At 47.0% G+C, this 23,004-nt stretch overlaps 1 protein-coding gene across 2 annotated transcripts in view; it reads left to right on the top strand.

Moving 5' to 3' along the window:
• The window catches only part of KAT14 (lysine acetyltransferase 14), a 44,355-nt gene extending 22,600 nt beyond the window's left edge, over window positions 1-21,755 (top strand). Inside the window, exons 5-10 of one of the 2 annotated variants that reach the window (XM_029220756.1) lie at window positions 1,457-1,876; window positions 1,991-2,556; window positions 11,724-11,860; window positions 12,769-12,944; window positions 14,719-14,909; window positions 16,885-21,755. In XM_029220756.1, coding sequence (XP_029076589.1) covers window positions 1,457-1,876; window positions 1,991-2,556; window positions 11,724-11,860; window positions 12,769-12,944; window positions 14,719-14,909; window positions 16,885-17,058 — 1,664 coding nt within the window. In that variant the 3' untranslated portion in view covers window positions 17,059-21,755. Of the gene's footprint in view, window positions 1-1,456; window positions 1,877-1,990; window positions 2,557-11,723; window positions 11,861-12,768; window positions 12,945-14,718 lie in introns of both variants that reach the window. The other variant, XM_029220757.1, reaches the window with a different exon arrangement.
• The last annotated feature ends 1,249 nt before the right edge of the window (window positions 21,756-23,004 follow it).

The following is a 23,004-nucleotide window of genomic DNA, read 5'->3' as shown; positions in this document are numbered from 1 at the left end:
TATACAAAAAATGTTTTATAACTGCCTAATCAAGTTACCAGTTTAATAAAGTTCCTTTAGTATCTGAAAGGTTCTCTATTTTCAATCTGTTTATTTATGGTTTTAATCTTTTTAGTATGGAAAATTTTAAATATACAAATGTGAAGTAATATAGTGAAGTAATATAGTGAATCCCCTGGTACCTTTGTCTTTACTTCAGCAGTTAACACTGGCAATCTTGGTTTTTTTGTTTGTTTGTTTTAAATATTTATTTATTTATTAGGCTGTGTTGGGTCTTAGTTGCGGGTCTTAGTTTCCCCTCAGCATGTGGGATCTTCGTTCCCCAACCAGGGATCAAACCCTCATCCCCTGCATTGGAAGGCGGATTCTTAACCACTGGACCACCTGGGATGTCCCAATCTCATTTTATCTTGGCCCCTGGGTCCTTTCTCCCAACCCTCCACACATCCCCACCCTCAGATTATTTAGAAGCAACTTCCAGGCATCAGCACTTCCTTCTTAAATATTTCATGATTTATCTCTTATCCATAAGGACTCTCTTTTGTAGCCTAACCATAATGCCATTTTCACACTTGTAAAAAATTAACAGTAGCTCCTTATATCACACATTGATCTGATTTTTTTTACCTGAAAAATTTTTAATGACCTTTTAAAGTTTTCAAAATATAATTGGAAACAAATCTCATAGTATTGAAGGTGTAAAGTCTGAAAGTTCCCCACATGCCCACCCTGCCTGCAGCTTCACTCCAGGGGAGCCACTGCTGTCTCTTGTGAAGCTTTCAGAAGTCCTCTCTGCATATTGAAGCATTTTTTTTACTAAAAAAAACCCCCATAAACTGATTCATACTGTATTACTTGTTCTCCATTTTTTTCCCCACTTACCAGTATACATTGGACATCTTCCCATAACAGTACATGTAGATCTACCCTATTTTCTTTTATTTCATTGCATTCCATTGAATGGCTATGTGATAATTTATTAAACCTTTACCCTGTTGATGGACATTTTGGTTATTTCTGTCCTTTTTTGGTATTTAAACAATACTATAATTACACACATTTGCCAGTTTTTTGTGATAAATTCCTGGAAATAGGTTGCTGTATCAAAGGGCATATTTTTTCAAAATTTTAATCATATTGCCAAATTACCCTGCAAAAAGTTGTAATAAAATTTATGCCCTATCAAAAAGGCATGAACTATCCATTTTCCCCCTACACTCTCTGAGCATTATCAAACTTTTAACGTTTACCAATTCCAGTAGGAGAAAGACGGTGCAGAAGTGTTTACATTTGCATTATAATTCCTTTTTCCTGGTTAAGAGAAGTCTAAGTCTTAGTTTAGGGCATTCATTGAACATTTTTCTCTTTCAAACATGGAAGTAGAGTCACAATAAGGTAGAATAAGCAGCTAACGTTGAATAGCTATTAAAAAATTTAGATATTTATTCTTTTCCAGCAGCCTCGAAACCAACTTTAGATCCCATCATTACTGTCGAGGGACTTAGAAAGCGGGTGAGTCGGAATCCTGTGGAATCTGCCATGGAATTGAAAGAGAAGAGGTCTCGCACTCAGGAAGCGAAGGACATCCGGAGAGCCCAGAAAGAGGCGGCTGGCTTTCTTGACCGCAGCACCTCCTCGACGCCTGTGAAGTTCATCAGCCGAGGACGTAGGCCGGATGTGATTCTGGAAAAAGGAGAAGTGATCGACTTCTCGTCCCTGAGCTCCTCCGACCGCACCCCGCTGACAAGCCCATCTCCTTCCCCGTCTCTGGATTTCTCTGCCCCTGGGACCCCTGCCTCTCACTCAGCCACGCCCAGCCTGCTCTCAGAAGCCGATCTGATTCCAGACGTGATGCCACCACAAGCCTTGTTTCACGGTAAGACGGCCCGTCCTCAGGTCTCTTGGGTTGTGTGTGGCTCTGATGGCAGTGTGTGCGCTGTCCCTGTGGGCGGCGGGTCTGCATTCCCCTCCTGCTTTCTGCTCTGCGCAGATGACGATGAGATGGAAGGCGACGGTGTCATCGACCCTGGGATGGAGTACCTCCCGCCCCCTCCCGGCTCGGCCGCCTCAGGGCCAGGGGTTGGAGGCAGGAAGAAGGTCAGAGCCCCTGAGCAGATCAAGCAGGAGGTGGAGAGTGAGGAAGAGAAGCCCGACAGGATGGACATCGACAGCGAGGACACAGACTCCAACACGTCCTTGCAAACAAGGGCTCGAGAGAAAAGGAAGCCCGTGCTGGAGAAGGACCGGAAGCCCAAAGGGCCCAGGTTCACCCCCGTGAGCATCTACGAGGAGAAGCTGCTCCTCAAGCGGCTGGAAGCCTGTCCTGGGGCCGTGGCCATGACCCCAGAGGCCCGGCGGCTGAAGCGGAAGCTGATTGTCCGGCAGGCGAAGAGGGACCGGGGGCTGCCGCTCTTTGACCTGGATCAGGTTGTGAATGCCGCGCTCCTGTTAGTGGACGGGATTTATGGGGCCAAAGAAGGAGTTTCCAGGCTTCCAGCTGGACAAGCCATGTACAGGACGACCTGTCAGGACTTCAGAATCCTTGACCGGTACCAGGTAAGTGTTGGCCTCGCTCTCCAACTCCTGGGGCCACAGCTCCAAGGAGCACGTGGGCATGTGGAAGAAAACAGCAAGGGAGAGAGGTACAAAAATGGCTGGGCTGTATTTTTTTTTATTTGTCCAATATGAACATTCTTTCATACATCTGAGTTTGGATTTTTGTTTTCCTTTTGGGGATTCCAGAAGGAACCTAGATGTTTTCTTTGTATCTCTTAGTCCCTGAGGGTGGCTGTACATGGTTTGGGTCGTGGCTTTGATGGACAGGTTTGTTGAGGACATACAGCATACTGGACACTGAGCTGAGCAGGAGTGAAGGCATGTGGACATCTGTGTAGTTAGGTGACACCCTGCAGAAAGAGCAGCTGGGGTCAGTGTGAGTCAGCGTGGCCGGAGGATGCCTGTGTGTGAGCGCTCCCGGGAACAGTTGATTCCACCCAGAAGTGCTGGAATCCGTCTTCCCATGGCAGGAGCAAGGCGGCTTCTTTCCTGTATCTTTGGTGGAGTTTGCTACTAGCCATCCTTTAACTGGTTTTGCTAATCTGATGGCTGTAAAATGAAGCCTTGTTTTTTATTTACATTTCTTTGATGACAGGTGAAGTTAAACATTTTTCCTGTTTCCTAGTTGTTTGTGAATTGCCTGTTTGGACTCTTTGCACATTTTCCTATCTGCTTCTTTGGACACTAGTGGGGTCCGGTCTTTGTTGCCAGTGATCTGATATTACCCAGTGATGATACCACATGTGGGGCTTTTCTTCCCTGGGGCTGGGCCTTTGCTCTGTGGGCCTTGCCATTTGAAACGCTCCTTCTTTTTTTTTTTTTTTTTTTTTTAAATAATATTTATTTATTTATTTGGCTGCATTGGGTCTTAGTTGTGGCACGTGGGATCTTCTTTGTGACATGCAGGCTCTTTAGTTATGATATGCTTGATTTAGTTCCCTGACCAGGGATTGAACCCAGGCCCTCTGCATAGAGAGTGCAGAGTCTTAGCCACTGGACCACCAGGGAAGTCCCTGAAATGCTCCTTCTTGAGTTCTGGAATTTCCTAGCTTCTGTTTTCTCTGGTTTGTCTCTTTAGAGCACCCCTCTTGTTTGGATATTGGACGCTCTAGACCAGAGATTTGCAAGCCTTTTCCGTAAAGGGTCAGATAGTAAGTAGCTGTGGCTTTGCAGGCCAGCCCTGCTGTGCAGTGTGAGAGCAGCATACATGATACATGATGAATGGGCGTCGCTGTATGCCAATAACATGTATTTACAAAAGCAGGCTGGATTTGGCCTGTGGGGTCTGTAGTTTGCCAAAGACCCTTGCTGTAGCTGGATCCCCTTAATTTTCTTTATTTCCCTATTTCCCAGCTTTCCTTTCCTGGGAAGTAGTAACCTGCCTGCCTACATCCTAGAAGCCTCAAAGGGAGGACCAGGAGCTGACCACGCTGTTGTTAAACTTCACCTGAATTTCCCTGTTTTCAGGACAGAGCTTCCACCCTTGGCTGCCTCAGAATCTCTTTGGAGCTGCCAGAGTCTAGCCTGCCTTAGGTTTTGGCTCTGCTGGTCTTAGTCACTTGCCAGTTACTCATATGCTTTCATTGCTGTCATCTGCTCACCTCTTCTTTGTGCTCATAGGTTTGTCTTTTTAATCCCTATACTTAATTTTTACAGGTATGAAATGCATTGTAATTTTTAAAAGTGTGAAATGCATCGTACCCATAGAAGAATGCATAGAACATATGGATATAATTTAGAGGTTAATAAGATAAATAACTATGAATCTAGCTCCTGGGTTAAGACACAGGGCATTAAAAACACCTTAAAGATCCTTCTGGGCACTGCTTGCTCCCCCCAGAGGGAGCTACTTTCTGACTTTCAGTGTTAATCATTCCTCTGCCTTTTTAACATCTTTATCCCTAAACAATGTACTTTTAGTTGTTTTTTTGTTTGTTTATTTGTTTTGCAAACTAAGTAGGAAGCACAGATGGAGCTGTGCAAGGAAATTGCCGCTATTAGATGAAGGCTTCCAGGAGAAGATAAGCTTTACGGGCTTTTTGGGTCACTGATGTAGATTGAATTGTGTCCCCAAAAGTGTATATTGAAGTCCTGACCCCTGATGCCAGTGAATGTGACCTCATGTGGAGATAGGGCCTTTGCAGGTATAAGTAGTTAAGCTGAGGTCACACTGGAGTAGGTTGGGCCCTTAACCCAGTGTGACTTCTGTCCTTACAAGAGGAGAGACACACAGGAGACATGCCATGTGATGACTGAGGCAGCTTTTACAGCTTTTACAGTGATGTGTCTGCAGAGCTAAGGGGCAGCAAGCCTTGCCAACCACGCCAGAAGCCAAGAGAAGGACATGGAATAGATTGCCACCCAGAGCTTCTGAGAGACCACGGCCCTGCTGGCACCTTGATGGCTGGCTTCTGGCCTCCAGAACCATGAGAGAAGGAATACATACATTTCTGTTGTTTAAGGCCCCCTGTTTGTGCAGTGTTGATACGGCAGCCTCAGGAAACTCATCCAGTCGTGTTCTGGCTTCATCTGCCGTGACGTGACCCCTTCCTGGGGAAGTCAGTGGTTAAGGTCGTTAAGGAGTCCTGGGAGTCTGAGCATCAGCGGGCTGCAGTGTGTACCAGGGAATGTGCGGAAATCTGGTCGGGGTTGCCAGGAGGTGGGTCCCGGGGGGTTGGGTCCCTGTCCTGCATCAGGGCTGCCGTGCTTCCCTCCAGCTTGTCAGAGGTCAGGGCGGTTATCTGTGGGGTAAGTGTCCTCCGCTGACCCAGGGAGCCCGTGGAGGGAGCAGGGGAGCCTCACATGCGTTGTGAACCAAGCTGAGCATGGACAAGCCTCCTCAGGTTTACAAGACGGTCCAGTGGGGCAGAGGCTTAGTGACGGTAGCCTCAGGATGTCTGCCCCTTGAGTCACACTTGTCGCTCTGTACTGGCCGCCATCATGGTCCTGGCATCTCCCCTCGCCGGAGCCCCATCTTCCCCTCTGCTGGATTGAACCCCCTGTTTTCTGCTCCCCATCTTTACCTTTTCATAGGTTTACTCCCTTCTTTAGTGAAGCACATCCTAGTGGCTTCCAGAGGAAAGCTGCCCGGGAGGTAAACTTTGAGACCTTGTGTGTCTGAAAGGCCTTGAATTTAGAGCCAGAATCCCCAGCTAGCGCTGGGTAAAGCTGAGCGCCAGCTTAACAGCAATACTGGAAGGAAGCCGGCAGTGGAGCAGTGCTTTCAGAGTCTTCGGGAAAGCTAGGTTGAACCGGCAATTCTAGGCCAGTCAGTCCTCGGCCGAGGACCCCCAGTATCACTTCCTTTAGGCCCTTAGGCCAGTCAGAGTCCCTGTAGAAGACTCCTCAGTCTCGGGACCCTTGTGGCCACCGGGAGAGGGGGGTCTCAGCCTTCAGCTGGTGCAGGCCTCACCCTTCAGTGCCACGTGAGCTGCCCGTCCGGAGCCTGGTTAGGCCTTCTGTAGATCTGGGCCCCAGACTCCTGTGGGAGGGCAGCCACCCTGTGGGTGGGAGAGGGGTTGGAGGTTTGGGGCCTTCCTGCTCCACCCACAGCTTTTACCTGCTCCTTAGTTTTTCCCAGTTCCAGAGGAACCTGGTGCTGCCACCTGCGTCATTTAGGAGGATTCTGCAGTACAGGTTGGGCCGGTTCTCACTTCACTGAAAGCCAGCTTGGGATTTTGGCTTTAAATCTGCTACTTTGTGTCCATCTGCTTCCCAGTTACTTTGGTTTCTTCTCCTGATCTTTTTGTTCTTGCCTGCTTGTCTTTTTTTTTTTTTTTAAGTCTGTTTCTTGTAGTTGGGTTTTGGGAGGAAATAAAATTGGATGTTTATGTTTAATCCCCCATCTTAACCTGGAATTTTAGTATCACTTTAATGCAGTTACATAGGGGAGCAGCCATAAATGCATTTGTTCAATCCATTCTCTTTCTTGTCTTCTGATCAATATATTCATAGCTATAACTGTCCCTATGATGTTTTAGCCATGACTCATGACCTTTGAAATGATGTGATTTTTTTATCAGTCAGTACTTTGTGTTTCGTAATTTTTCTCAGCATTTCCTCTTTAACCCAAGAGTTATTTAGTGGTAAATAGCTCATAGTTTTCTTAGATACATGAGAATTTTTACAGTATCTTTTAGTAATTGATTTAATTTCTAGTCAAATTATATTTAATTTCTAGTCAAATTATCTAGTCAAATTAAATTTCTAGTCAAATTATATCTAGTCAAAGAAAATAGTCTATGTGATGTTGAATCTTTTCTATAAAGAAAATTGTATGTTCTATTTTTATTCTTTTTATAGGTCTTAACTTAAGACATGTATTGATTTTTCTCTGTTAATTTTTTAATATTATCATGTGCTCTTCACCCTGCAAACAAAAAAATACCTTTGCGTGCTCTCCTTTGCCTTTTTTCTTTTGTGTTGCTTGTTTAGGTACCAGTAAATCTCACTAAAGTGTTCACTCAGTCTCACTTCCCATTGCTTCTTCTGGGTTAACTTCTTGCTAGAGTACTTCCTCTGATAGTTCTTTAAAATACGGTCTTTTTGAGGTTAATTTTTTTTTTTTTTTTTTGCTGTACGCGGGCCTCTCACTGTTGTGGCCTCTCCCGTTGTGGAGCACAGGCTCCGGACACACAGGCTCAGCAGCCATGGCTCACGGGCCTAGCCACTCCATGGCATGTGGGATCTTCCTGGACCAGGGCACGAACCCGTGTCCCCTGCATCGGCAGGCGGACTCTCAACCACTGCGCCACCAGGGAAGCCCTGAGGTTAATTTTTAAAGCAGTATGCCTCAGAAGATCTTCACTTCACTCTTGCATTTAAATGCTAACATAGTTGGATATAAAATTGTCATTTTTTTCTTTTAACGTTTTAGCATTATTACTCCATCATCGTCTTGCTGTAGTGTCGTTCCTGGAGCCACAATGTCAGGCTTACTCTTGTTTCTTTGTAGGTGGCCTCCTTTTTTATTGTCCCATGTCCTGGTAGCTTTCCTATTTTTCCCTTTGTTTTTGATCTTGACTTGTGTTCATGCGTTTCCAGTGTTTTTTGCTCTCATTTATCTTGCTTGGCACCTCTTCTTTTTCAGTTACACGTGTCTGACATGCTTCTTGGCGTTTATCCTCCTTATTCTATGAGCTCCTTGGGACTGTGGTTTTGGTTTGGTGTCTCATTAACTTGGGGAAATTCTCAGTTGTTATTGCTTCAGGTGTTTCTTCTGTTCCTTTTTCCTCCTTCTGCTATTCCCGTTATGCATATATTACACCTTTTGTAGTTGTACCACAGTTTTTGGATATTCTGTTCCGTTCTGTCTTTCTTCCCTTTGCTTTTCAGTTTTGGCAGCTTTTCTGTTGACATGTCCTCAAGCTCAGGAAGTCTTTCCTCAGCCACGTCCGGTCTGCCAGTGAGCCCATCAAAGCCGTTCTTCATTTCTGCTACAGTGGTTTTAATCTTAACATTTCTTTTTTATTCTTTCTTATAAATTCCATCTCTGCTTAAATTACCCATCTGTTCTTTCATGACCTCTACTTTGTTCATTAGAGCCCTTAACATGCTAATCATACTTATTCCCAGTTCAGTAATTCCAACATCTCTGCCATATCTGAGTCTGGTTCTGATGCTTCTGTCTCTTCAAACTGTGTTTTTGCCTTTTAGCTTGCCTTGTAATTGACAGCCAGGGATGGTGTCCTGGGTACAAGGCACTGTGGGAATAGGCCATTAGTGATGTGGTGGGGAGGTGTTCTACAGTCCTCGGATTGGTCCTCGGTCTCTAAGTGAGCGTGTGCCCCTGGGCTGAGACTCCACAAGGGCTTCTCAGTTTTCCTCCCCAGTTAGGTGGGACAGGGTGGCTAGAGGGGGCAGGGGCTGGCTATTCCCTTCTCTCAGGTAGGTCAGGCTCTGGCAGAATAGTTTCGCCTGAGGGCAGCCTTGTTAAGGAGCACAGATACCCTGACAGTTCAAAATGAGCTACTGCCAATGGCAGCAGGAGGGGATTTTTCTTTGATCTTCACAGTGATCACCTCGTAGAGCCTCCTAGAGGTAAAACTCACGCAGGTGCGGGGCCTCCCTGGTCTCTGTTCTCTCAGACTTGTCCCCGCCGAGCCTCCAGCAGTTCATCGATTGCAGGTAAGGTTTTCCCCTCCCAGCACTGCTTCCCAAGGCTTCTTACTCCAGTAGGTTGTGAACCTCTGTATCCACTTGTCTGTCTCCAGTCTGTGAGGCAACGGTTTGCCCTGTGACTTTACTTCTCTGATGGGTCGGAGAAGAGTTGTTGATTTTCAGCTTATGCAGCCTTTTCCTTGTTATGGTGGAGTGAGGACTTCCGAGCTCCTTACATGCAGGACTGGAACCCGAAGGGGAACTCATGCTTCTTTATTTTGGGAAATTCCTCATCATGCTCTTTAAATACATTCCTCCTTTATTTTTTTCCTCCCCTTCTGGACTCCTAATATGAATGTTGACGCCATTACTTCTTTATCTCTTCATTTGGTTTTTTGAAGAGACCTATCCTTAACATTGTTTGTTGAGTGCTTACAGGCAGACCTCAGAGATGTTTCGGGTTCAGTTCCAGACCACTTCATTAAAGCAAATATTGCAACAGAGAGAGTCACGTGAATATTTTGGTTTCCCAATGCATGTAAAAGTTATGTTTACAGTATAGTGTAGTCTAACAAGTGTGTAATAGTATTATCTCTAAAAATCCAATATATATACCTTAATTAAAAGATCCTGTATTCCTGGGGCTCCCCTGGAGGTGCAGTGGTCAAGAATCCGCCTGCCAATGCAGGGGACACGGGTTCGAGCCGTGGTGCAGGGCTAAGCCTGTGCGCCACAACAACTGAAGCCCGTGTGCCTAGAGCCCGTGCTCCGCAAGAAGAGAAGCCACCGCAGTGAGAAGCCTGCGCACCGCAACAAAGAGTAACCCCTGCCTGCCACAAATAGAGAAAAGCCTTCATGCAGCAACGAAGACCCAATGCAGCCAAAAATAAAAATAAATAAAAGAAATTCTTTTTTAAAAAAGATACTTTATTCCTAAAAAATACTAACCATCATGTGAGCCTTCAGTGAGTTGTAATCTTTTTGCTGGTGGAGAGTCTTGCCTTGATGTTGATGGCTGTGGACTGATCATAGTGACTGTGGCAGTTTCTTAAAATCAGTCAACAGTGAAGTCTGCCTTATTGATTGACCCTTCCTTTCATGAACAATTTCTCTGTAGCATGAAGTGCTGTTGGATAGCATTTTATCCACAGTTAGAACTTCTTTCAAAATTGGAGTCAGTCGTCTTAAACCCTGCAGCTGCTGCTTTGTCAACTAAGTTGCAATATTCTAAGTCCTTTGTTGTCATTTCAGCAGTTTTCACAGCACCTTTACCAGGAGTAGATTCTAGAGTAGTGTTCCAGGCAGAAGCTGAGGATGTTTAAACTGGTGTGGAAGCAAGGGAGAGGAAAGGGGTGTGGACTGTGTGCATCCAGGTCTTTCACAGACCTCACCTTCCCATTTAACCTGATGCTGTTTCATGGGCTCAGGGGCTGCTGTAATCTCTGCTGCATTACAAACCAGCCCAAAGCTTAGTGGCTTAAAACAGTAACTATTGGGCTTCCCTGGTGGCGCAGTGGTTGGGAGTCCGCCTGCCGATGCAGGGGACACGGGTTCGTGTCCCGGTCCGGGAAGATCCCACATGCCGTGGAGCGGCTGGGCCCGTGAGCCATGGCCGCTGAGCCTGCGCGTCCGGAGCCTGTGCTCCTCAACGGGAGAGGCCACAACAGTGAGGGGCCCGTGTACCACACAAACAAAAAAAACAGTAACTATTTAATTCTTCTTCTGAGTCTGTGGGTTGACTGGCTCAGCTGGGTGTTCTTCTCCTTCATGTGCTGAAGGAAGGGGCACCCTGTGGCTCCACTCAGCTGGGAGCTGGGTCCTCCAGAGCCTGTCTCCGTATGGCCGCCAGCCCTTCAGTGGTTGCGCCTGGGCACCGTGGCAGCTGGGCTCTAGGAGGGAGGAAGTGGAAGCCGCCGGCTCCCTTATGGCCTGGGCTCAGAAGTCCCAGAATGTTACTTTATGCCATGTTCTGACTGGTCCAGCCTGTCCCAGGCTCGCCAGATTCCAGGGGAGGGGACATTGGCTCCGCCTTTCCATATGGGGAGACACTTGTACCTTCAGGCACAGGAGGAAGCATTGGGCCATATTTGGAAACTGTATACCACAACTTTGAATTTCACTTTGAAATGCAAAGTCCTGGAAGAATTTCAGAGTTGGCCTTTGAAAGTTTTGGTGTCCGGTTTGGGAAAGTAATCAGAGCAAATTATTAAGGAAAGAATTCTTGCTCTTCTTCCAATAAAGTTATTTTCTATGCTAAGAGCAAGCTGTTTCTACAAAAACAACTCAGGTTTCTAAACTTCATCCAACCCTTGGCAAACCACTTTATAAATGTGCCTTTTAATCTTTCCATCTGAGCTCTTTGCTATAAAACCCTAATTTTCATGTTCTGTTATGACATGACTGAGGGCCCTGGAGCAGCAGTGTCTGGAGAGCAGACGTCTGCAGCCCTTCTGTGGGGACATCCTCTGGAGGAGCAGGACTGCGTCCCCCTTGACCCTCTGGTCGGGCCTCTCCGCTCATGCTGTGTTTTAGGGATGATAATCTGCATCAGTCCTACTTTTGTCAGATTTACTTGGTAGAGACATATTGTAATAGATCCACATACAGATGCAGCAGTGATTGACCCCCACGCCCCTGTGATAACAGAGACCACTCATGAGACAGGAAGCCTAGGTGTGTTACCTCTCCCCCTGATGCTTGGACTGGTGAACATTTGATGAGTGGATTGACTGTGCCTTTATAGACAACATGAAACCTGGAGAGGCTGTAAATCCAGGGATCAATTCTGCATTTCACCTGTCTAAATCTCTTTTAAAATCTTTACAAAACTTTAAAAATTTTTAAATTATTTTGCTTTTAAACTATTAAACCGGGATCAGTTTTTCATATCCATTTTTATGTGAAGGTACCTATGAAGTTTGTATTGAACCTTGAGCTTTCCAGTTAAGTCCTGTGGAAAGACTTACTTTCTGACACATAAAAATGCTGTAGGTACTACTTATCTGTGGAAATTAAACCAATCCTTTGAGTAATTTTATTTTTATATAACTAACATGTCTTTCTCATAGACTGCCTTGCCATCCAGGAAAGGATTTCGGCACCAGACCACGAAGTTTTTGTACCGTTTGGTGGGGTCGGAAGATATGGCTGTGGACCAGAGCATTGTCAGCCCTTACACTTCTCGGATCCTAAAGCCTTACATCAGGTATACAGAGAAGAGCTGTGATGTCGAGTATGTCGCGGGGAGTAATGTTTGTGGTTTTCAAGCCCTGTTCCCCCATTGGAGCGAATAAAGACCAAGACCTGTGAGCTGGCATCAGCAAGGACTGAGTCTGTGCTCTGTGTCCATTCTCATCCTTGGCTTGTTTCAACTGTACATTTTTGCAGAAAGGATGGTCCTTTGAAAGAAACATAAAAGGCAAAGATAAGTTAACTCTGTTAGATTTCATTATGATTATCATACTCATTGTTTTGTTTTAAATTTCAAAGTTCTATATATATTTAGTCTGTGAAATGAAAAAATGGGATGATGCCTCAGTCGGGCCTCTGTGCGGGCTGCTGATGAGTCTCCTTGTGTAGGCAGCGCCCTGGACGCCCAGCTGGCCGGAGAGGCCCCAGCACTGGGCTGTGCATGATTGATAGTTGTCTCTGCTGACCACGCTTGCTCTGCAGCCCCCAGTCATGCGGTCCTCCTGGCACAGCCCCGCCCTCCCGGGCAGACGCGGGGAAGCAGCATGCGAGCCTCCTCCAGCTCCTGGTCCCCAGCTGTCCTGGCAGGGTTGGGCCTTCCTCTCCTGGGCTCTGTCCTGTGTCCCAGCACTCAGAGCGTTGAATTAGGATGCTGTTTCTGTTTCCCCATTCTGTTCATCAAGGCTTACCAGCACTAGTAGAGTTCCTGGCAGGTACTGAGGGGTTGGGTCTGACGAATATTGATAGAATGAATTTTAAATTTCATACCAGAAATGTATTGTAGCTGTTAAGTCAGCCGCCATATATAAAGTAGTGCAAATTAAGTTAAAATTTCAAGCAGATCGAAGAGTTTTGTGAATCAAATGGCTGGGAATAATGGGTATTTTTCTTGACTTCAGTTTGTTTATTTTCTGGGTTCTGGAGGCGTGATTATGAAACAAAGCCACCCAAACTGCAGCTGCTGTCCCAGATTCGTTCCCACCTGCACAGGAGTGACCCTCACTGGACACCAGAGCCGGACGCACCTCTTGATTACTGCTATGTCCGGCCAAATCACATCCCGACGATAAACTCCATGTGTCAGGAGTTTTTCTGGCCTGGTATGTTCTCCCCTCCTGAACTAGGCAGATCCATTTTCTGTGTCATTCATTTTAGCAGTTTTTAAAATTAGTGTATGTCGTGTGACCCCCAAAACCTTATATGATTTCATTCAGTTTGTCTCTACTAACATAGAAATATTAAAATATAAACATCTCTTTCTTTCCTAAGGTCAAGAAGAAGCGAACAGTTAAAGTAATAAACAGTGTTTTTGTTTGTTCCTCTTCCCTGTTTGTCTCTGGTTCCAGAATAAATGATTCACCCTCTTTTGCTTCCACATGTGTCTAGATCCCAGGTAATGTCCATCAGTACCACACAGGCTGGTACCTTGGGCGTATTTGGACGCTTGTGATTTTTGCGTAATAATTCTGTGTGTTTATTTAGCTGGTCCTTTTGAGAGTGTTAGCACAGCCAAAAATTGTTTTTATTTATTTATTTTTATTAATTAATTTATATCTGGCTGTGTTGGGTCTTCGTTGCCGCGTACGGGCTGCTCTTCATTGTGGTGCGCGGGCTTCTCATTGCAGTGGCTTCTCTTGTTGCAGAGCACAGGCTCTAGGTGCATGGGCTTCAGTAGTTGTGGCTCGCGGGCTGTAGAGTGCAGGCTCAGTAGTTGTGGCACATGGACTCAGTGGCATGTGGGATCTTCCCGGACCAGGGCTCGAACCCGTGTCCCCTGCATTGGCAGGCAGATTCTTTACCACTGCGCCACCAGAGAAGTCCCAAAAGTTGTTTTTTAAAAAGCCAAATACCCCTTGGGCTTCCCTGGTGGCATAGTGGTTGAGAGCCCGCCTGCCGATGCAGGCGACACGGGTTCGTGCCCCGGTCCGGGAAGATCCCACCTGCTGCGGAGCGGCTAGGCCCATGAGCCAGGGCCGCTGAGCCTGCGCATCCGGAGCCTGTACTCCGCAACGGGAGAGGCCAAAACAGTGAGAGGCCCGCGTACCGCCAAAAAAAAAAAAAAAAGCCAAATACCCCAACCACAGACTTTGAAAATAAGAATAAATCCAATGTGATTCGTGATTTTATCAGCCTTAACATATTGTCTCTGAAGCCATCGATCAAAGGAACACGGTTTCATTGCTAAATATAAACACGTTCTTTGTGGATCTATTTTACTGCACTGCTTTGGAATGTAAAGGAAATAATACGTGTCTTCTAGGAGCTGGATGAGATTTTGTCAGGATGTCACAGTGCACGTGGTGGGGGCTGGGATGGGGCTGAAAGGAGCATTCTGGGAGTGTCTGCTACTTCCTGCCCCTACACTGGGTGCCTTCCAAACGTTAAACATGGAGTTATGTTATATTTTACTCCTTTATTGTAAAATGTGGCATTTGTATTAAAGAGCTTGTCAGTTGTCTGTGTACGGGCGGTCTCGGGATCTTTCCTCAGCCCCCTGGGGTCTGGGTATCTCTCATCTTACCCAAGGCAGATACCGAGGCGGGGCGCTTAGGGATGCGCCAGCTGGCACTCGCAGCCCCGGAGGCTGAGTGCAACACTAGGTGCGTCCATTTCTGAGCTTGTGTGCTCTCTCCTACCCACCCTGTCCTGCTTCTCTTCTTTTAACATATGTACGTAGACCAGGCGATGCTAATTTTGATATTTTCTAAAATTCACTTTTTTATTTTTATGATCTGAATGTGTGGTGTCTATGGTAATGCCTCTGTCTCCAGTATGGGTGTTTTAGCACGCAGATGCAGCTGAAAGCACAGACTGAGTGGCCTGTTGCTCACTAGCCCCCGAGCCTGGGCTGACCCTGCTGGCCTCTCTCCGTAGGTGTTGACCTGTCCGAGTGCCTGCAGTACCCGGACTTCAGCGTCGTCGTCCTCTATAAGAAAGTCATCATTGCCTTTGGCTTCATGGTCCCCGATGTGAAGTACAACGAAGCGTACATTTCATTTCTGTTTGTCCATCCTGAGTGGAGAAGAGCAGGGATTGCGACTTTCATGATTTATCATCTGATTCAGGTATGTTGTCTCTGCTCACTGTCTGCCCACCTGCCTCTAGGTTTCCTTGAAAGGCTTGGAGGAGGAGGAGGCCAGCGCCAGGCGACGCCAGTGAAGAGGAGCCGGTCTGTGTCGCTCACGAGGTTATTAACACCCAGAGAGAAGCCTTCACCCCCTAAAAGAGGGTCACTCCTCAGACCCAGGTTTCAAAGAAATCAGTTTGTGACCATGTGTAGTAAATGAAATGAGGAAAGTACCACAAGTGGGAGCCTAAAGCACTTGTACCGTCCGTATCGTAACTGCTGCTGCTCTTGGAATCACCACCGCGGTGACTCTGAGAAGTGGAAGTGAGAAGTGACTTTTAGTTCTTAAGTATTTTTAAACATTTTAGCCAGACTGTCAGTCAGTGGTATGTGCATTCTGTTAATGCTGCTTTTTTTTAATTTACTGTTGCTGTGAACCTTCTAGGTAATTCATCCTTTGATATATCTGTATCACCTTTGAGGAAAATAGACCATATATTTACATACTAACACCAGAAAAACATGCAAGGATTTTTTTTTTTCCCCAGAATTTATCTGGTAGCTTATTTAGAAACCATTGGGTATGGAGCATTGTGTGTCACGTGGGCAAGATTCTTTTTAAATAGAAGATGGAGATAATTCAGTGTTGTTTTTTTTTTCCAGTTTTTAATGAAACTTGCTCAGTAATTCCCAGATGTTGGTGAGAACCTTGAGAACCCTCTATCGAGGAATTGCATTCTCCTCTCCTCTCCTGGCAGTTAGTGTGAGGCTGTCTCCATTATCCCCGCCACACCCTGCCTTCACCCACCCCGTGCGCAGGGCCGACCTCCCCCTGTCCACCCTCTCCTGGTAGGATGGCCACGGGCTCCTGCCTCCTCCTTCACCAGCAAGGGCCAGTGGATAGGGCAGGGGTGTGATGTTCTGGTAGCACACCCAGTCCTTACTGAGCCTCCCTGGCTGGGAGGAGGAGTGTCCGTCTTTGTATGTGGGTGCCTGGCCCCAGCCAGACCATAAACCCCGGCCCAGACACAGTACCACCCAGACGGTCAGCTGTGCTCGGCGACGGGGCTGCTGGGATTGTGCCAACTTGCAGCGTAAAGAGGACTATCGTCCTTGGTGTGCTTGTCGTTCTTTCTTGTCCTAAAAATGCCTTTGGATGCAGAATGTGAGGGAAGCAGGGAAGAGAAGGTATCTGTCTGCCTTTGACCTGGGATTGTAAAATCTCAGGAACTCATGAAGTCCAGGATCTCAGTGCCTCCTCATGAAAGAGCAAGTTCTGAATTTATGTGACTTTCGGGGTACTTTTTTCTGTGTAGCTAATTAAAGAATCTAAGAACTTGCCTAGACTTGACAGAGCAAGCATCACTCTTTTCCCCTAGGATTAGGCCCATGCTAAATGCAGAAACCTCAGTTCTGAGAAGTTTGGGAGTGATGAGAGAGTGTCTTCGGGATTCAGAATGTCTGTATAAGGTATTCAAGTTGTATAATTAAACAGAAGTCTTAATATTTCATATCTGGCTACATAATTTAACATCTAGAAGGTCTAGGCAGGGAATTTTTACGATTCCCTTGTAGGATGACATCTTGTTTTTAAAAGCAGAATGTCTCCTCTTGTCCTCTCTTTCTTCAAGATTGTTGTGATGTTGGTATTGATATGCTTGATGTATTTAAATGCAATTGAATATAAAACAATTGACAGTGAAATATCCCTGTTGGCTCTTTGCTCCAAAGAGAAAAAGAACACACCCAGCTTACCATCTGTTTCCTTGGCCTTGAACGTTTCGGCGCAGTGTTTTGGTGGCGGCAGAGACGGGTCAGGTTTCCTGCTGTTGCTGGTGCTGCAGTGTCTCAGCTTCAGGCCCCAGTGTCTCTGGTTTCTGTAACTGGCTGCCTACACTTAAAAGTTACTTCACCCACTCATTTTCCCTCCGGCTTTTTCATTTTCACCTTGTGTTTTTCCACTCTTTCGGCAGACCTGCATGGGCAAGGACGTAACCCTTCACGTCTCAGCGAGCAACCCTGCTATGCTGCTCTACCAGAAGTTTGGATTCAAGACTGAAGAATATGTTTTAGATTTTTACGATAAATATTACCCCTTGGAGAGCGCGGAGTGTAAACACGCGTTCTTCCTGCGGCTGCGACGCTGATGTGAGTGCACCCCTTCACAGAGGGCACACATGCTCGCAGAGAAGGGCCGTCAGTAGACCCCCAGCAGCAGGTGCTCGCTTCACCGCGGGCTCTGATCTCAGCTGAGCTGAGAGCGGCGTGGGCAGTGGCGTCAGTAGTGGGCACCCCTTCAGCTGAGTCGCTGTCCAGCCCTTTCTGGACAGGCCTTTGCCCACACCTTGGACTCCACAGTCAACTAAGACTGGCAGGTGCACTGTCCTTTGCCCAACAGCCTATTGAGCCAGGAAGGTCCAAACTGATGTTCTTGGGGAGAGAGATTCTGTCCCGTTTAAAGTGTGAGAAATGTGATTGCGGTTAAGGGTTCCTGCGGTGCTTCCTTCAGAGGCACTGTGCTGTCCTGGGGTGGTGAGATGATCACACGGGGGACGCCAGCCCGTCCCAGCCTGGCTGTGCTGTCACTGAAGCCAGGGGGACCCCTCGGGCACTCGCTGACTTTGGTCATGGTGTTTGTGTGTGATGTTGCCTCAGCTGTGCCCCCGTGAGCATCCCCCACCGGGGCCCTGACCTGGGAGGCGGGATCCCGTTCTCCCCTCCTGTGGCCGGAGTAGCTGAGTGGCCTGGCATTTCAGTTGTGCCCCTGGATGGAGGCGAGCGGCGGTGGGAGGGGAGCCGGCCATGGACGGTCCCGTCTTGTCTGCGGAACGAGGCTGTTGGTGGGTTTGTGAGTGTTGGAGCTGGACTGTCAGGTGTTTTTGGATTTAGCAGGAACATTTCCAGAAGTATCCGATGTTCTCAAATAAAAATCTTTCCTTGTGACAACCCATGGCCAGAGCTTCAATCTCATCAGTTTGCTTTCAAACTCTTTTTAATTAAGAGCAGTAGTTCTTATCTTTTGGGGACATGAATCCCTTTGAGAATCCAAAAAAGGCTGAACACTCTAGAAAACTCTGCACATTTCAAAGTTTGCATTGGTATTCCGTGGACCACAGCATCTTTGTTCTGGAGGCTGTGCTTAGAGGGAGCTTGAATCCCCTCGTTCCAGGGAAATGTGTGTCGCCCCTGCAGGAAGAGTCTGCAGCTGTCCTGTCGCTTATCTCTGTTAACCTGGCTGGGATCTGGGCTCCCTTTCCCCTCTCCCGCATGAGGCCCCAGGCTGGACACGCCGAGTCACTCAGGTGCCAGGATCAAAGCAGCGATGGTCAGCCTCCAAAAAGGAGTCTTCTGGGCTCCTCACCCTCTCCCCTTCCACAGGGTCAAAATCAGCACTTCCCAACCTGACCCTGCGGGGACCCCCAACAGGCTGGGAGGGATCGGCTGTCACCTGCCGCCTGCTTGGCCTTTAAGGTTTAGGTTCTTAAGATTACAGGTATGTTATATTCTACTATCTGAGTGTGTCTGTTTTATGGCTAAAGTGATGGATTTTTTCACCCCAGAGCTCGAGGAAGAGCTGACACGCGTGGGAGACGGGCGGTTTGAGCCCCGGCCCGTACGTGCCCCCGGGTGTGTGTGTGTCCATGGACCTGCCCTCTCATACTTTCCTCCGCAGTGAAACTCCAGGGCTTCAAGACAGACCGACCTGCACTCTGAGTGACACCTTATAGTTCCTGTCATTTTGAGAGAGAACTTCCAGGTGAGGGTGAGTGGCGGCTGAAAAGCAGATATACTGCTCGTATGTTCACGTTTGGCCAAAATGTCTAGTATTCTAGTTAAAGTGAATGTGGCTAAAGGCTACATTAAATCAAAGGTATGTCTAGCAAAAGGCAGTGGGCTCCAAGTGGGATGGAAAGCAAAGGCCTGATCTCAGAGGGTATCAGGAAAAACAAGAATTGCTGGCAACTGGGGCCTCTGGGGCGTAAGCCTGAGGCGGGGCCCCCTGGCTGTGCCACTGGCTGCCCTGAGCAGCACGCAGCACCCAGCCTGGTGGGCTCGGGGGTGGGCATCGTTGAGTAGACAAGGTACAAGGTGCTAGGAGTAGGAAAAACGTCAGCCCTGTTCCTGAGCTCTGAATTCTCCCAGCAACTCCATGAGGTGGTCGTGCCGTTGCCTCAATTTTAGGGAAGAGAAAGTGGGCTTGAGAGGATGAGTAAGTCCATGCCAGGGCACACAGACAGAAAGCAGAGGACAGGACCCCAGTCCTGGCGCCGGCCCCTCCCTGCCTGCGGGGTGTGTGACGTTGGGGAGGAACTCTCCCCGGGGCCTAAAGCCCCTGGACCCTGACAGGCGGCCTGGATTCAGAGCTGATTCGCTTCCCACTCTGACCTTCCATGTTTTCCTTGCTGGGCTCCCAGGTCAGGGTCTGTGTTTGTGTGCAAAGGCAGGTGTGTGTGAGTGTGAATGTTTTTTGGGGGGAGGGGCCTGAAACTTCATCAGACGTTCAGAGGCGTGTGTGAGCCAAAAAGCAGTAACTAGTCCTGTTCAGACTTGAGGGAAGACCTTTCTGGAGCCAGCTGGGTGGTTGGAACAAAGGTTCAAAAGGAATGACTCACCAAACAGTATCTTAGAAATGTTTTATTTTAATTTTGATATAATTTCAGTCTTGGCAGAGAAGTTACAAAAGAGTACAGAGTTCCCAGGTACCCTTCATCCCAGTTCCCTAAATGTTAACATTTCACACCTTTGTGCCCCCTGTACACATACATGTGTGTGCATATGCACACTTTTTTCTGAACCATTTAAAAGTAAGTTGCAGATACTGTGCCCCCTTTACCCTTAATAAAAGCTAGGAATGTTCTTACCTAACTGCTGTACAGTGACAAAATCAGGGAAGTTAACCTTGATCTCTTGCTGTTAATGTACAGACCTAATTCACATTTCACTGATTGTCCTAATACTGCCCTTTATAGCAAAAGAAGATCAAGATTGCATGTCACATTCAGCTGTCAGGCTCCTTTTGTCTCCTGTGATCAGGAACCGTCCCCAAGTCTTTGTGAATGTGGACATTTCTGAAGCGTCCTGGCTAGTTGGTTTGCACAGTGTCCCAGGATTTGGGGGCATCTGCTCTTTGCTCCTGCTCAGGTTCTGTAGGCACTCGGGCAGGAATACCATGGACATAAGTCCCGTTTCTGGCAAGGTTAACTTTTAGTTAAGGCAGGCAGGGTTCACTTCGCAAGTACGTGTCTTATGGAGAGGTTCACTGAGGATATGTCAGTACCCTGCTACTCAGACTTTGCACCCCTGGTCTTAGTATCCAGACAATGCGTCGTAGCCTTCTAGGTTCATATCTCCTTGAGGAAGCGGCTTTTAGAGTGGGTTCCGCAGTGGCCTGAGCTTAAGTGAGGGCCTGTCTGCCACCCTTCAGTAAGATGCTGGCAAGAGCTCCTGCCTCCCCAGGGGCACAGCAGGGTGTCCTGGGCAGGTGGGCCGGGCACTCAGTGTTACAGGTGGTGCTTCTCAACACTCACCAGGACTTCTCTGGTGACCAAGAGGCCAAAGGATGTCTGTGTTACCTAGTGCTATGTAAGGAACCACCACAAACTCTAGCCACTTAACACCATAGCAGTTTCTTTCCTCTTGGGATTCTGAGCGTTTTCTGGCTGGTTCTGTCCATGTGGTGCCGGCTGGGGCACTGGGGCAGCCCGTGTCATCTGGGAGCTCAGCTGGGGTGCTGGCCGGGGGGCTTCAGTTCTCTTCCCGCCTCCCCGTGGGACTGCTTACACCGCCTCATGGCGAGGCAGCTGGGTTCCAAGAAGGAACATTCTTCCAGCTTTCCAGGAAGACAGACCCTACTGCAAGTGCTTCTCAAGCCTCTGCTTGCATCGTGCTTACTGCTGACCCATCAGCCAGAGCCAGTGACGTGGCCGAACTCCTAGACCACGCCGGAGGGAGCGCTTCACAAGGACAAATACTGGGATATGTGGTTCCCGAGGGGAGGGGGGTGGCAAGCACCAAAGTATAGTCAACCACAAGGGTCATTATGGAAAAGCCTGTGAAGTTGTGACACCCAGAGGGCAGCTGCCCAGCTTGGAATTGTTCCCCTTTGGGGCAACTGGGTGGGCTGTAGCTAGTGGACACCTCATCCATGCTAGGAAGGCAGTGAGGGCGTTCCTCGTGGCCAGAGTGCATGCAGGAGCTCTAGGTGGCCACGGTTTTTTGTTTTTTATTTTGTTTGTGGGCCAGTCTAGAGAACAGGAAGGGTTGAGACAGTTTCAGATAGATTTCTGGTGAGGCCTCTCCCTGAGGCTGGCTGAGGCTCCCCCTCAGGATTGGGGAAGGCTTCCCCTTACATCCATCCCATTTTATAGTAAATCATCCCGCCTTCTTTTTAAAGTTTTATGGAGGTGTAATTTGCATACTATAAAATTCACCAATTTTAAGTGTACAATTCAGTGGTTTTTAGTAGATTTATGGAGTTATCACTCAATCCAGTTGTAGAACATGGGGCCAGAGAGGCCCCTGGTGCTCATTTGCAGTCAGTCCCCACTCCTGCCCCAGCCCAGACGACCACCAGTCTGTTTTCTGTCCCTATAGATTTGCCTTTTCTAGACGTTACATGTCAAATGACCCTTTTTGCTTTACTACACGTTGGCTTGTTACCAGCTACCAGAGAGGCTTTTCTAACCCAGCATAGCCCATTGCTTTAGATATTTTGGTATAAATCCTACAAGGCCTTTTGTCTTATGCACATACATATGCCCTTGCATGTGTCATTTTTTTTCATATACTAGTTTTTAAAATGAACTGTGATCATATTGTATATCTTGTTCTATAAGATACACGACTTTTGGGGTTTTTTTTTTTTAGGTGATCACAGATAACATTCCACATTGTCATATGTTCTAAAAAATCATATATGATAGAATTATATTTTGTTATAGGCATGTACCATAGTTTAACAAATACCCCTGTTTCCAAATAATGCAATCATACCAACAGGCTAAAGAATAAAAATCACATGGTCATATCACATGATACATGACAGAATCCAATACCCATTCATGATAAAAATTCTTAGCAAAGTAGGAATACAGGGGAACTTCCTCAACTTGATAAAGGACTTATGCAAAAAACCTACACCTAAACATCATACTTAACGGTGAGAAACTAGAATACTTAGAAACCAGAAGCCCTCCAGCTAAGCTGGAACAAGACAAGGGTGTCCTCTCTCACCACTCCTTTTAACATCGTACTAGCTAATGGAAGTTCTGGCTAATGCAAGAAAATGAAATAAAAGGTATACAGATAGGGAAGTTTGATATAAAACTGTTTGTATGCAGATGACATGGTTGTCTGTGTAGAGAATCTGAAAGAATTGATAAAAAGTTGACCCCAGGGCTTCCCTGGTGGCACAGTGGTTGAGAGTCTGCCTGCCGATGCAGGGGACACAGGTTCGTGCCCTGGTCTGGGAAGATCCCACATGCCGCGGAGCGGCTGGGCCCGTGAGCCATGGCCGCTGAGCCTGCGCGTCCGGAGCCTGTGCTCCGCAACGGGAGAGGCCACAACAGTGAGAGCCCCGCGTAACGCAAAAAAAAAAAAAAAGACCCCAAAGTGGAACTAACAGGTGAATAGCAAGATTACAGGATATGGGGTTATTTATACAAAAGTCAGTCACTTTCCTATATGCCAGCAATGAATTAGTGGAATTTGAAATTAAAAACAATACCATTTACATTAGCAGGTATAAATCTAACAAAATATGTACAAGATCTATATGAGGGAAACTACAAAACTCTGATGAAAGAAATCAAAGAACTAAGTAAATGAGGCAGTGTTCCATATTTATGCACAGGAAGACTCAACATTGTCAAGATGTCATTTCTTGCCAGCTTGATCTATAGATTCAAAGCAATTTCAGTCAAAATCCCAGCAAGTTATTGTGTGGATATTGACAAACTGATTTTAAAGTTTATAACCAAAAGACCCAGAAAAGCCAACACAGTATTGAGGGAAAAGAATGAAATTGGAGGACTGACACTACTCAACTTTGAGACATACTCTAAAGCTACAGTAATCAAGACACTGGTATTGGT

This window comes from Monodon monoceros, unplaced genomic scaffold (genome assembly GCF_005190385.1).
Source record: "Monodon monoceros isolate NGI ecotype Baffin Bay Population unplaced genomic scaffold, NGI_Narwhal_1 Super_Scaffold_13, whole genome shotgun sequence".
In the NCBI taxonomy this organism is placed as follows: domain Eukaryota; kingdom Metazoa; phylum Chordata; class Mammalia; order Artiodactyla; family Monodontidae; genus Monodon; species Monodon monoceros.
The sequence above is the reverse complement of the archived record's forward strand: the minus strand, read 5'-3'. Positions and strand labels throughout refer to the sequence as shown.